Source organism: Acartia tonsa, chromosome 3, assembly GCF_053477335.1.
Source record: "Acartia tonsa isolate MP-2025a chromosome 3, ASM5347733v1, whole genome shotgun sequence".
In the NCBI taxonomy this organism is placed as follows: Eukaryota; Metazoa; Arthropoda; class Copepoda; order Calanoida; family Acartiidae; genus Acartia; species Acartia tonsa.
In genome coordinates, this window is record NC_137262.1 from 2,614,905 (window position 1) to 2,629,274 (window position 14,370).

Below are 14,370 nucleotides of genomic sequence, written 5' to 3' on the forward strand. Positions count from 1 at the left end.
GTGATGACGCGGTATCAGGCCGAGATTCGTACCTATCACCTTCCCTTATGAACTACCAGAAAACGCTAGTCAAGGGTAAACTGTAAATGAAGTCAAATTAGAAGTAAGTTGCCAGTACATATTTGCTAAGACGACGAACATAAACAATAGAGTAGCTTTCCTTTTTCATTACAATTAAGGATAAAAATATCCATAAAAGCAAAGCTCAGCTCAACTTCAAACTTAAATAAATTTATAAAATAAGAACCGTCTAGTACCAATTTATTCGAAACATTTTCTTTGTTACTGTTGTTTAAGTTTATAGGACAACATGCCAAACCGGATGACAAGAGCTATACGTTACATACGGACCGACCATAATAATAGAGCAGCTTCGCTAAAAATAATAAAAATTAGTAAGAAACTACAATTTTAACAACACAAAATGTTTATTATCAACAAACAATATATACTATATCAAATCATAAATCATATTTTTTTTATCACATTTTTATGGTTTATATATCATTTAAACTGTGTGCATTGTCATAAATTCCCCATAGATAATTATATTAAGCTTAAATATAAATATTACCTAAGCTTACTTCAACTATCCATGAATTTAAACTGAATGAATCTAGTAATAAACAATTATAGGGCAGCATCGCTGCTACCAAGCGTAAGAAGTAAAAAAACACATTTACCGTTTCTCTTAGCCAGACGTCCACGGCGGTAAATGGGCGGCGGGGGGTTAATATTAATACTTTTAAGTAATAAAATGAAGAAACAATATAAAACTACTGTTTAACATATTAAAACACTATTGTATTTATATTATCAGGAATTAGAAGGATTTGAATAATTTTTCATAGAAAAATATCTTATCAAGAAAACACCAAAGTTCCTTAAATGCATTAATTTATTCAAAATCTCTAAATTCCTGTGTTGAAAAAATATAAAAATATACCACCGTGAACGTCTAGACAAACCGGGCACAGAACCTGTTAAGGAGCAGTAGAATGGGATCTAAGTCTGCCTGAAAAACATCAGAAATTAATAGTTTTGGTTGCCAGTCTCTCTACCTTTGAAAATTACCGGATGACTGCTTCAAGATTTTTAGAAAAACATTAAAAATACTTAAAAATTGAAAATTTACAAAGCCTTATTAATTACTAAGTAAAATCAACATTTATTAATCATTGTCGAGGCGAAAGATATGAAATATCTAGCCCCCAACCTAAGTTAAAATTTACTTTTATAAAATAAATATCTAAGTAACATTATAAATAAAGCAAATGAGTTATAAATGATACTTTCCCCCGCCCCCTTCCCCTGATCTTCAATTTAAGTAGAAAATGAATCATAAAAACGTCAGCGCAGTCACCAGTAAAGAAAAACAGTGATAAAAATGAGCGGTTTATCAAGCAGGAAGAAGAAAAAATTGGCAAATATTTGTCCAAACTGCTGTACTACCATTCAAGTTTACACCGTGTGGAAAAAATGATACAATAACCCACCGTTAAAATTATCTAGACTCTTCGAGGAGTAGATTTATTACAGGCTAGGGGTCGAGCATACGACCCTCGGTGTCGTACCAACCATCCTGGGGGCAGAGCTAAAAAACAATCAAAAATGATAATTTTTGTGTCATGAACCTCACAAGGTACAAAAAAAAGAGCACCGACTTACCTCCCTTCCACAATTACTCAAAAGCAAAAAAGCTACCTAAGTTAATTTTATGCAACTCTACAGCCCTTTAGGTTAAAATGTGGCCTTAAAATAAGATTAAGACTTTAAAATTACAGCTTAATTAATGGTGCAATAAAAAGACTGGATATTATTTACAAGTACATACAAGAATTGCTGTAACAAAAAAGTCTAAATCTTGCCTTATCTTAGTATTTATTAAAAATTTAAGAAAAAATCTTGCTTTGAATCTGATAGAATTAGGATCACACAAAATGGATAGATATGAGAAAAAATGATCACCATAAGCCTGTCAGAAAAAGAGCAAACTTGGACCCAAGATCCTGTACTATGACAGGATACGTACCGTGGATGCACGACTCCCCCGAGTCGCAAAGACTAAATAAAATCAGTCTTTTAAAGTGTAACACAACGCCACAACGTGGTAGGTTAAGCCTGTAAAACTATTCCTCGCGATCTTCTAAATATCAAAACATTAGTAGCACACACGTGTTCTTAGTAATTATTTATGGGGAATTTTGGTTTTTGATTAAAAATACAATAATTTTAAAATTAATAAATAAAAAAAAATGTAATATTATTACACCATCTATATTGAGGAAATTTTCAAATATTTTTTACACTTACAACAAAAACTCAAGTTTTTTTTCATAGGATAAATACTATATTAATAAATGTACATATAATAAATATATGTTATAACGATTTCTCTGTCTGTATGATGTCATTTGCCCATCCTGAAATGCTGAAATGCAAAGTTGGAGCCGGTGGGATCGCGCGCGGCTCGAAGAAACGCGCACCAAGGGTGTTATTAAGAGCTGAAAGAAGGAATTTAGAGCTGGCCAAAAGAATTTTCATACTGTTTTGTTTTAACTTAGGTCTTAATTATACTTCCAATAATTATGTAGGAGTAGCAATAATTAAAAAGACCTTTTTTTATAACTTAGGTCTTATGCTAACAACTTCTACAACTATAATTATGATGTTTAACGCAGAAGTAATTAAAATTAAGGACCTTTCATGTAACATAATTGCAAATGGCTCAGTTAAGGTTTCTCAATAAGTTTAGAAATAAGCAGCCATCATTATTTTTAAGCCAATAATTAGGCAACCCTTTTAGCGCGTTTATTACCTACGGGAAGGCCGGCCATTTTCATGAGCATTTTTAGCTCCTGTATCTCACTAAGGGCGTGGTCAAGCTCCTCCCTCACGTTCTCGGCCTGCTCCCGTAGCTCGGCGTTCTCGCGGCGCAGCTCTGAGATCTCGCACTGGGCCTCCTGCAGCTGCATCTTCTTTTTGTCGCGGTTCTTCTTGGCGTTGATGGCGTTCAGGCGGCACTTCTCGGCCTCCGGGTTGTTCAGAGGACAGTTGACCTCGTACAACTTAAGCTTGCGGGCGTTTTTGGCATTCAGGCGCTCCTGCTTGCGCTTTTTGGAGGGTGACAATGCTAAGGCCGCGGCCGCTGTCTTCTTCAAAACCTGCTCGGCCGTCAACTTTTTGCGGTTGCGGCGGACAATTGCGGGTTTCACGTCGACAGACCAGTCTGAACCGCTGGCGGAGGGGGTGGGTGAGGGGCAGCGGGAGTTGGGCGTTGAGAAGTTGGACTCCCTGACTGGGGTGTTCATCTGGCTGATGTCAGGTACAGTTGCTGCTGCAAGCTCGGTAACACGGTCTACACCGCAATAATTGTTCGTGGAAGGTTCACTTTTAATATTTGATTTGGTGGTGTAATTTGATTTTTCACTAAAATTACGAAATGCGGGAGAGGTAGATGTGCTGTTGTTATAATACACTGAGGAATTATTGTCTAAAGATTTGCACTGGTTGTTTAAAGAGTCAATATCAAATAGATCCTCATCTTTTAACATATCAAAGTCTAAATTAATTTCCTGTGCTGTGTTGGATGTCAACATGGCATCCGTGTACAGCGGCATCGTGTTGCTGTCCGTGGACATCAACACGTCGCCGAACATCGGCGATTCACGGTCCATTTCGGCGAGGTCGTGGATACCGGAGTCCGGTGACCTCATGCCGACCGGCAGCTCGAAAATTTGCTCCATGGCGAAGCGGCTGTTTTCTTCAAAAACAGACGGTGCGGGCTGCTGCAGCGGTTGGATATCAGACACTGAGTTGAGGTCAGGTATGATAAGGTTGTCCCAAATGTTGCCTCGGGCTGGATCTTCTAATACAAAAGATAATAAATAATCACTAGAAGAATAATTGTCTATAAAATTATCAGTTTTTAAATCTTCTAGGCGATGTGAAGTGTTATTAAAATTATTGGTTGCTTGTGGCTTAATATCTGTAATAAAACTAGCCATTTTAGCCAACTTACCGGGTTTATATAGCGTGTCCTTGGAAATCTCTGGAACAGTCTAGAAATTTCACAATGTATAAATAGTTCTATCTGAAAATAATCACGTCTGTATCAGCTCAAAGCTTTAGTTCGTTTGACTTGGAATTTTCCAAAATGGAAGATTGTTGTTCGACAAGGTCGGCTGTGATTGGACCGACGAAAGTCACGTGATCAATCCCCCCGCTCTCATTGGTCAGAGTTCGGATCGCAGGCCTCTGATTGGTCAGAGCAACATTGCTCAATGGTGAAATATTCTTATTAAGCAAATCGTTTTGCTTAATAAAAGTGGGTTTTAAAACATATTTAAATATTTTTCTTTTTAAATTTATTTTTTTAAACTATATTTTATGATTAATTATCATTATGTTACTACAAATCTTCGTTATTATAATTAAAAAAGGAAAAGAGTTTTGTTTTTAACTTTAAAAACTCTATTTGACAATTGACATAAAGAATATTCTAGAAAGTTCGAGGAATGGAAAATTTTTAGAAACAAAAATCTAATTTTGTATCTTAAGTTGTAAAATAAGCCTAACACATGATTTTAAAGTTTAATATAAGTATTTTTCGGATAATATTGTAATTATTTATTACATCCATGACATTTTCCTCCCCTTTCTGGTTAAAATTCTGGAGAATTCTGAGCCTCTACTACGCACATAATACTAGTTCAAACCGCCTAACTGGGAGAGAGAAGGAATTATAAGGTACCTTTGTTTGAGGTCTTACATGCGTACGATAAATAGAGGCATTAGGCAATAGAGACTTAAATTTTAGTCCATATAGCAACAAAACATTAAAATAATTATCTAAAAATGCTTAATTAATGATTAAAATGTAAAGTTTTGTTGAAAAATAAGATCTTTGCTGGACGTCTATATCTAGATCATTTTTTCAGGCGTATTTGTTGCCGAGCCCCACTTGCCGCAGCCAACTTGGAAGCAAAAAGAATATTGTGCAATTTTGCACCTAACCAAATTATTTCACCATAAACAGCAATCTTATAATAAAAATCTATAAAATTAAAGCCCCTTCATTAAAATGATTTTAGAGAATAATTGAAAATTTGTATTTTTTGCTGATTTTCTATTTAATGAAAACACCTTTTATATAGAGAACCTCGTGTTTTAACATGAGTGTATAAAGTCAAGAAGATACTGTACAAAATTCTAGCATGTCAGAAAAAGCTGCACACGTTGAAAAACACGGCCTTTTTTTCACGTCAGTTTAAGTCTGAAAGGATATGAATGACTGCAGTTTATACCATGTGCTTTTAAAGTCTGTTGTACCTTTATATAACTGAGGCAGACTTTATGCTTGTGCTTTAAATCTCGAAAACGGCTGGGCTGATTGACCTGTGCTTTTTGGAAAAGCTTTGTATGGGTCCTTGGAAGGTTTCAGCCAATTTTCATTAGAATAGGATGGATAGTTTCTAAGAAAGAAGATAGATGTGATTTTATGATGCTTAAGATCCCGTAAACTACTCTTAAATAAATTGGACTGTTCTAAGGACGTCCAAGCCAGGGGCGTCCAAGCTTTTTATTTTCGGGGGGGTAAAATTTTTTAGGGGGGGGGGTAATTCGTGTTTGGGGGGGGTAAAATGGCGCGCGAAGCGCGCCGCAAATTTTTTTTACCCCCCCCCCCCCAAATTTTTTACCCCGGGGGTAAAATTTGCTTGGGGGGGGTAATTATCACCCCTGAAATCTGTTGGCAGGGGTAAATTTAGTTTACCCCCCCCAAAATTTACCCCCGGGGTAAAATTTTTGGGGGGGGTAATTTAAATTTTATTAAATATATAGTATTAAAAATGCGTGCGAAGCGCGCAAAAATTTTTTTTATTAGAGATTTTTTTTTGGGGGGGGGTATTTACCCCCCCAAAATTGTTTGGGGGGGTAAATACCCCCTCCTAAATGGTTGGGGGTGCCGTAGGCACCCCCAGGGTAGGGGTAAATTTTGAATGGGGGGGGGGGTAAAATGAAAAAAATTTTGGGGGTGCCTACGGCATCCCCAAAATCGTTTGGGGGGGGTAATCGCCCCATTACCCCCCCCCCCCTTGGACGCCTATGGTCCAAGCCTTTTATTTTAGGGAGTTGGGGGTTAAACTGATATATTTGATGTGAAATATATAAAAAAAAAGATTTTTAAAATTAAACAAGGACTTTGAGTTTGGACAATTGCGCGAAGCGCCATCATTTATAAAAGGGAATGCTTCAAAGGATCTGGAATAAAAATTTTGGCTCAATACCAGCTGAGTATCCACGAATTCCCCAATAGTAGCTTAGTATCCACGCATATTTCCCAAGAGTAGTTGAATATCCACACTTTTCCCCTATGGTAGTTGAATATCCAAAATAGTTTCCTATTGATATTTTCATTATATCATTTTATAATGCAGATTCCCATGACAATAAAGCACATTAATGCAAGCAATTCACACCTAACATTTAACTTTAATACAGATTTACAACCAAATATTAAAGTACATCCATAAAAGCGAAGCTCTGAAATGAAAGGACAAACGAACTTTAACAGAATAATCATGCATAAGTCTATATAAAATTATATTAATAATAGTTTTGTTGCAAAACTGCTTAAGTAAATGGTATTGTTTAAGGACATACTGACATTTTTAGGACTTGATTATTGAGATGCTTCGCTTATAACATTATACCTTATTGTTATATCTAGATTGAATTAAAAATATAAAAAACACATTATTTTTATATAAAACTTGTACACTTTGTATTTCATTCAAATTAGATAACCTCAAACTTATGACTAATAAATACCATTAAAGGAAGCCTGCAAGAAATACCACGCTTTAACTGCTGAAAGACTGCCACAAGTAGACCAAATACCCCAAATTTGACGCCTTCAGCTTCTATAACAAAAAAGTTCTAGGCATTTTAAAATGACATTTTATGTACAATGGAAATTTTGAAAGAATTGCAATGCTCATGTTGAAAACTTTAAAATTAAACTACGTGGCCTAGAAACAAAATTATAAGCTTATTTTTGTCATAAATTTAGGTTTCCAGTAACTAATTATATTTTTACAATAAAAATACCCATTTTTATAGTCAAAATCATTAAAAAAAATTAAGTTTTACTTGCGTTGTACCGAATGTACTGTAGCCAATCAGAAGGCTGAATCCACTTAACAACCAATCACAGCTAAGCTTGTATTAGTTTACCCCTTTGTTTCCGCTATGATTTTTGTTTAAAAATGCAATTTAAATCGAATTTTTTTCATAGATTTTGACTATGAAATGTGGTGTTTTTATTGTAAAAATGTAATCAGTTACAGGCAATCTAAATTTCTGACAAAGATAAGGTTATAATTTTATGTCTAGCAACGTTTTTTAATATTGTTTTTTTCTTTTATGAGCATTGGAAATCTTTCAAAAATTCCATTGTACATAAAATGCTATTTTGAAATGCCTAGAAATTTTTTGTTATTGAAGCTGAAGGCTTATAATTTGGGGTATTGGGTCTTCTTGTGGCAGTCTTTTAGCAGTTAAAGCGTGTTATTTCTTGCAGGCGTCCTTTAAGATATAAATCAATCCTTATATATTGTTTAAAAAAGCCAAAAAATCTCCACCCACTTAATGCACCTTGCACTCTAAAACAAGGATGACAAAATCATTAAAAGCATAGTTGACTAGTTGAACATACAGACATTTTGGTAATTACGTTCTTTATAATGTGCTTTACAGGAATGAGACCGCCTATTTTGTCCCTTTTTTGTATCTCTTTTGAAAAGTGCGACACCCTGTGACGTCAATGAAATAGGAAGAGTTGATCGTAATAAAATTAACAACTTTTTTTAAAATAACTATTTTTAATGCTTAAAAAAAATATTAAAAATCTTAAAAACAATACATAATTTCTATAAAACGTATTTGCTTCTTTTTTTTGTAACAAAATTAGTTTTTTTGCTACTTTTTAAATAAATTCAATCTTCAATGTTCATCACATCAGCTGATTTCTATTTTTTATTATTGTTTTGATTGTTATTAGAGGCGTGTTATAATTTTCATAACAATTTTAAAATTTGTTGAAAATATTAAAATTATAGAAATATAGAATAAAATATAGAAAGTGATGGTACTTTATAATCATTAATAGGTCCGTTATAAACATTTATTGTTACTTAATGCATACAAAATATAATTAAAGGAATAATATTGCCAGCTTTAAATTATTATAAGAGCTAATTTAGTACAAACCAAAACTGAAGAAAACTTTTAAAAATACCATTTGTATTGCATCTAGACAACAAATGATGCTCAGTTTAGGTTATGTTTGATTAAGTAGATGTAAGAGAAGGGTTTATTTATTCATCTTTAAATTATACTTTTGACAGTAATTGTCGGTTTTTATGGATGGGGTCGAATGGGGTACGGACGGAGGGGGGAATGAGCGGCGAAGGGGTCATCGGGGGGGGGAGGGAAGACTCAGCATTAGAACTTTATATTATTTGATGAAATTTATTTTAATTGATGACGTTGGGGCCAGCTTCTTTGGCAAGGACCCAGGCCAGCTAGGCTATCCTATCCCTTGATCATATATGTAAAGTTGTGGAGGACCCAAAAGATTCCATCTGAAAAGGGAAAGTCTCTCATCCTAGGCACTGTGTAGAATTTGGGGGGGCCCCAGCGACACGGAAGCTGGAATCGCCAGAAGGGGGAGAGAGGTACTCTCTCCAGTGTACCAGGGAAGGTCAAATGGTTGTAGCAGAAGAAATTCTATGGTTTCTTGGATATCTTGAAACCGGTTTATGATAATAACAATAATAAAATGGAAATCTCATAATTCGCTCTTTTTTTAAGTTCAACTACAAATCCTAGCGATTTTAAAAGACTAAAAATGATTAAAAGATTTTAGAATAAAATAAGCATAATATTTGAATTGTAAACCTAGATATTTAATTACATCCAAGAAAAGCCACAAGGCAAATAAATTAAAGAGTAACTGCACTGTTGATCAACAACTTTTGGGCTGGAAATCCATAGTTTGAAAATTATAGGACAACTCTAACATGCTTAAATTAATCAATTTATCGCCTCATATTATAGACAGCTTTCCACGGTTATTTAGAATGAAAACATATACAAATAAAACCAGTTTTGTGGGCCCTGAGGTGTCTAAGGCCCGTGGTAAAAAAATTAGCATTAATTTTATGATTTTTATTTTAATAATTGTGGAAATTTGACTGTAATACCAAGTTAAACATTATTTTTCAGTATTGCATAGAGCCGGTTCTAATCCAGCGGATATAAATCGGTTTGGAAGCCATACTGGAATAGGTATTTATCGCATTGTATTATAGACAGCTTTCCACAGTTATTTAGAATAAAAAAATATACAAATGAAACCAGTTTTGTTTGCCCTGAGGTGCCTGAGACCAATGCTAAAAAATTAAACATTATTTTATGATTTCTATTTTAATAATTGGAAATTTGACTGTAAAACAAAGCTAAACATGATTTTTCAGTATTGCTTAGAGCCAGTTCTAATCCATCTTATATAAATCGGTTTGAAGCTATACTGGAATATATATTTATCGCATTGTATTATAGACAGCTTTCCACAGTTATTTATAATGAAAAAATATACAAATAAAACCATTTTTGTGGGCCCTGATGTGCCTAAGGCCTGTGGTAAAAAATTAACATTAATTTTATGATTTTTATTTTAAACTGTTTTTAACCTATTTTTAAAACATATATCAAAAATATACTATGACACCAGTAGAATTAAACTGCAGAGCCTAAATTTGAATTAAGTCCCCAATAAACTTTTTTGAGGGGATTTAAAAATTAATTTTACTGTTGCTGTGGTCTTTTTTGATCAGAGCAAAAGGTCTATTTTTATTTGGGTAAAATTCGTAGCTTTTAGAGTGTTTTGCCTCATATATTTAGTATTCTGGTATAGAGTAAAATTAGGCCTTTTAATTTCATCTAAATTAATTCATTAAAAACTTAATTCTTTACAATATATTAATGAATTAACTTTATCGTGCTTGTTTTCCATCTCTTATTTAAAACACAAAAAAATTGGCTGTAAAGGGTTAAATAGTGAAAGATGACAACAAACGTTTACGCAATACAACAAATTTTTTTTTTTCACATATACAAATATGATAAAATATAAGATTATTCAAACTTATTTTTTTAAATATTTTAAAAAGCATGTATCTTTTATGTGTATAGTTTTCATTCTTTTCATTTTAATTAAATACAAATTATTTAACTACATTGGAAATAAGTCACTTTGTGAAAACACTCTTTTTTGAATTGTAAAAAACTGAAATGAAACGAGACTTCTAATTGGTTCAGACTTCAGAATAATATGTTTTATTCTAATGTTAAATTTCTTCTATATAAATTATTGTTTTAGAAAAAAATTATTTGCATCGAACAGAGTAGAGTTTTTATTATTGTATTGATATAATCTGAATCACATCAAATTGTTCTGTAAGAAACAATTTAACCCCAAACTAAAAAATGCTTTTGCTTCCATCAAAATGATCACAGCAACATATAAAATTGATTTTTAAATCCCCCCAAAAAAGTTTATTGGGGACTTAATTCAAATTTGGGCTCTGCAGTCTGATTCTACTGGTGTCATAGTATATTTTTGATATATGATAAAAAAATAGGTTAAAAACAGTTTAATAATTGTGGAAATTTGACTGTAATACGAAGATAAACATGATTTTTCAGTATTGCTTAGAGCCAGTTCTAATCCATCGGATATAAATCAGTTTGAAGCCATACTGGACTAGTTATTTATTGCATTGTATTATAGACAGCTGTCTGCGGATACTAAAATGGAAAATTATAAGATTAAAACCAGTTTTGTGATAAAGGCCTGTGATATAAAAACTGACATATTATTTATGATTTTTATTTTAGTAATTGTGGGAAAATGTGGAAATTTGACTGTAATATGAAGCTAAACATGATTTTTCAGTATGGCTTAGAACCGGTTCTTATTCAGCGGATATAAATTGGTTTGGAAGTCATACTGGAATAGTTATTTATTGCATTGTATTATAGAAAGCTGTCCACGGATATTAAAATGGAAAATTAAACTGTTTTTAAACTATTTTTGAAAGGTATATAAAAAACATACTGTGACACCTGTAGAATCATACTGCAAAGCCAAAAATAAGAACAATTGCCCACGTCGATTTTTATTAGGATTTTAAAGTTTATTTTTTACTATGGATTCAATAAATTTTACTGAATCATGATGTTTCTTTCCTTTGTGGGTAAAATACTCAGCTTTTAGAGTGTCTTGCGTCATAAATATTGTATGCTAGTATACAGTAAAGTTACATGTTTTGATTTTATCAATCAAAACTAATTAAAAATTAATTCTTTATAATATATCAATGAATTAACATAAAAATGTTTCATGTCTATAAACAAGTCCTAAAAATTTAAGTATGTCCTTAAACAGTATTATCTATTTATGCAGTTTTGCAACAAATTTACTTACAATATTGTTTGTACTGATGCATTAATATTCTGCTAATTCAGTTCTGACAATCTACAAGTGTTAATGTTCGTTTGTCCTTCCATTTCAGAGCTTCGCTTTTATGGATGTTGTCATCCTTGTTTAATTTTATTTAAAAGGGGGCCATTTATAAGTTTATTTTATTATATCCATTTGTTTTATCTGATACTTTCCAAAATATGTTTTATTAAGACTTTATCAATAAAAAGTAAATTTTTTGTAACTAGACCAAATATAATTAAGAATTAGAACCATAAATCTAAATACAAAACTAAAAATATCCTTGAGACATTCTATTCTGCAACCTTTTTTATTCATAAACATTTTTAATCAAGTTAATTTGTTTATACCTAGTGTATATAACTGTGTAGGTACGTCGTATACAAGCACTTTAAATTTTAAACTGACAAATTTTTTAGATTTTAAAAAGTTAATCTAATGGATTTTATTTTTATTTATTATTTTGTTGTAATTAAATCAGGGTAGCCCCTTTCGTGACAACACCCCTTAAGGGGAGTTTCTTTGTATTTTCACAGTAGCTTTTCTCCTATTTCTAGCCCCAAGCAATTTTGAAAATACGACGAATCGCCACTTAAGGGGCGTTGCCATGAATGGGACTATACCCATAAATCATTTTTAATTCAATTGTTTTATATTTATATATGTATTATTTAAGTAGAATTTGTTGTTATTTTAATAATTTTTAATACAATTGTTTTAACTGATTCTTGTTTATTATTTATTACGATTTAGAAACCATAGAATCCGTACGTCCATTTATAATATGCTAATACACATATAGTAATCTGCGCTAATATCCAATAAAAAGTAGTAAGCTTTGTTCATATATAGCTTAAGAATTTGGTTACAGATCCGATTAAGTTCTACATTTTAGGGAAGATGCATAAAGGTTCTAAAATCCTTTTAGACCGTTTTCATCATTAAAATCTGAAGATGGTTTTATGCTATTTTTCTACGCTAAATTCTAAAACTAATATTCTTTAGTAAATGAATTGCTACCAAGTTCTTTATCTTGATAATCAGAGGCTTTTAGTAAAGTAGCGTTTGGGGGATGGTGCATTTTGAATTAAAATTAATTAAAAAATGAAAAAAATTCCAATAAAAGTTGCACTATCAGAAATACTCGTTTTATCTGGAATTATCTGGTTTTTCAACCTTACAGTGTCACAACTATAAAATTGAATTAATTGCCCATTGTCCCCTCCCTTCCTCCCTGCCTAAGGCCTGTGCTAAAAAAAACTGACATTATTCTTTAGGATTTTTATTTTAGTAATCGTGGGAAATGTCTGTAATACAATGCTATACATGACTTTTTCAGTATGGCTTAGAACAGGTTCTTATCCAGCGGATATAAATTGGTTTGGAAGCCATACTGGAATAGTTATTTATCACATCGTATTATAGACAGCTGTCCGCAGATATTAAAATAAAAATACAAGAGTTAAAAACTTAAAAACGAAGTGAAAAACGTTATTCTATATCCATTATATTTATCGGTTGCAAAGCTGTACTGAAAAAATAAAAGATCCCTCATTCATTGAAATATTTACAAGGTAGAACATGTTGTATAGTTAGGTTGCTAATATGGACCTCATTTATTTGTAAGTGGTAAGGGGTTGGGGGCAGACCCACAGGGCAGGATTTATGCTAGTTTTCATTTAGTAGGTTTAAATTTCGGATCAATTATTTTTTTCCTGTAACAAAATTTACATTAACTTTTCGTGCAAAAATAAACCACTAAAAATAAAGAAAGGAGTCTGAAATTTTTTGTGTAGATTCTTTAGACAAATGAGAATCGCAGTTCTTTTATGCTTCATGATCCATTTTTATGTTTAAATCCCTTTAATTATGCAAACTTTGTCCGTAGGTACTACATTTAAAAAAGTCTTTTTTTATACTATTAAATAAAAAATGTTGATTGTCTTTCAGTGTCGTTAATTCGTTGGCCTTTCAATGTAGATCGATGACATTTTAAACATAGCTAGTTAAAGTAATTGGTAGTCTCTAAATAAAATTTCATTAATATCACATGAATACAAATAAACTTATTACAATCATAAAAAACGACACTAAAAACCATAAACCCCAAATGAATATAAAAAAATATTTTTAAAATAAATTATTTAAGACTGTTCACGTTATCATCAGCTAAGGGGTTAATATGAGCCCACTTATTGAAACCATTTTTAAGATTTTTCATGAAAGCAAAAGTGTTCCCCATTTTCGGGCCATAAAGGGGGAGAGGGAAATGGTCACAAACTGGTTTCAAGATATCCAAGAATCCATAGAATTTCTTTATACACAACCGGTCAAATAAGCAGAGGGTCGGGGGAGGGGGTAAGTGGAAGCCTCTTCCTCTATTGGCCGGTTAGACTTGAGCAATACATTTCATTCAAAAATAAAGGGTGGAGCATCGCATGAGAGGGGATGACTTTTCCTCCTGGTTGAAAGGATGAAAGGGAAGGGGGATTCCCATTACATGCCTGATGTACAGAGTTAGGCACCTGACTGGCTTGAATTTAAACATAAGTCTTTAATAAGACCAAACAAGAGTTGGATTAAAAAATTTTTAAAAAATGTGAATTTGTTGTGCTAGTGGTAAAAAATCTGAATTTAAAATTTTTTTACACAATGTTAAAATACTTATTATCTTAAAGTAATATTTTTAGTAAGTTGAAGGATAGAATAAGGTATTTTGTAATGAGAATATTCACATTAAGCCAAATTATGTCAAAATTTAACCCCCCCCCCCTTTGGTTTGCTAAAATCAGGCATTCCCG

The 14,370-nt window shown here is 32.4% G+C and overlaps 1 protein-coding gene across 3 annotated transcripts; it reads right to left on the minus strand.

The window, feature by feature from the left end:
• Nucleotides 1–409: 409 nt before the first annotated feature.
• Nucleotides 410–4,190, minus strand: LOC145313053 (uncharacterized). 3 transcript variants are annotated; one of them, XM_080152309.1, is made up of 5 exons: nucleotides 4,022–4,190; nucleotides 2,819–3,868; nucleotides 2,033–2,146; nucleotides 1,497–1,594; nucleotides 410–1,015 (listed from the first exon to the last, which is right to left on the minus strand). In XM_080152309.1, exons 2-3 carry the CDS (start codon nucleotides 3,744–3,746, stop codon nucleotides 2,130–2,132), a joined length of 945 nt encoding a protein of 314 aa, XP_080008435.1. In that variant the 5' UTR covers nucleotides 3,747–3,868; nucleotides 4,022–4,190; the 3' UTR covers nucleotides 410–1,015; nucleotides 1,497–1,594; nucleotides 2,033–2,129. The 3 variants fall into 3 exon arrangements, with proteins under 3 accessions (XP_080008435.1, XP_080008436.1, XP_080008434.1); XM_080152310.1 differs by having other exon boundaries at nucleotides 410–1,594; nucleotides 4,022–4,166; XM_080152308.1 differs by lacking the exons at nucleotides 410–1,015; nucleotides 1,497–1,594; nucleotides 2,033–2,146 and having other exon boundaries at nucleotides 2,262–3,868; nucleotides 4,022–4,157.
• Nucleotides 4,191–14,370: the final 10,180 nt, after the last annotated feature.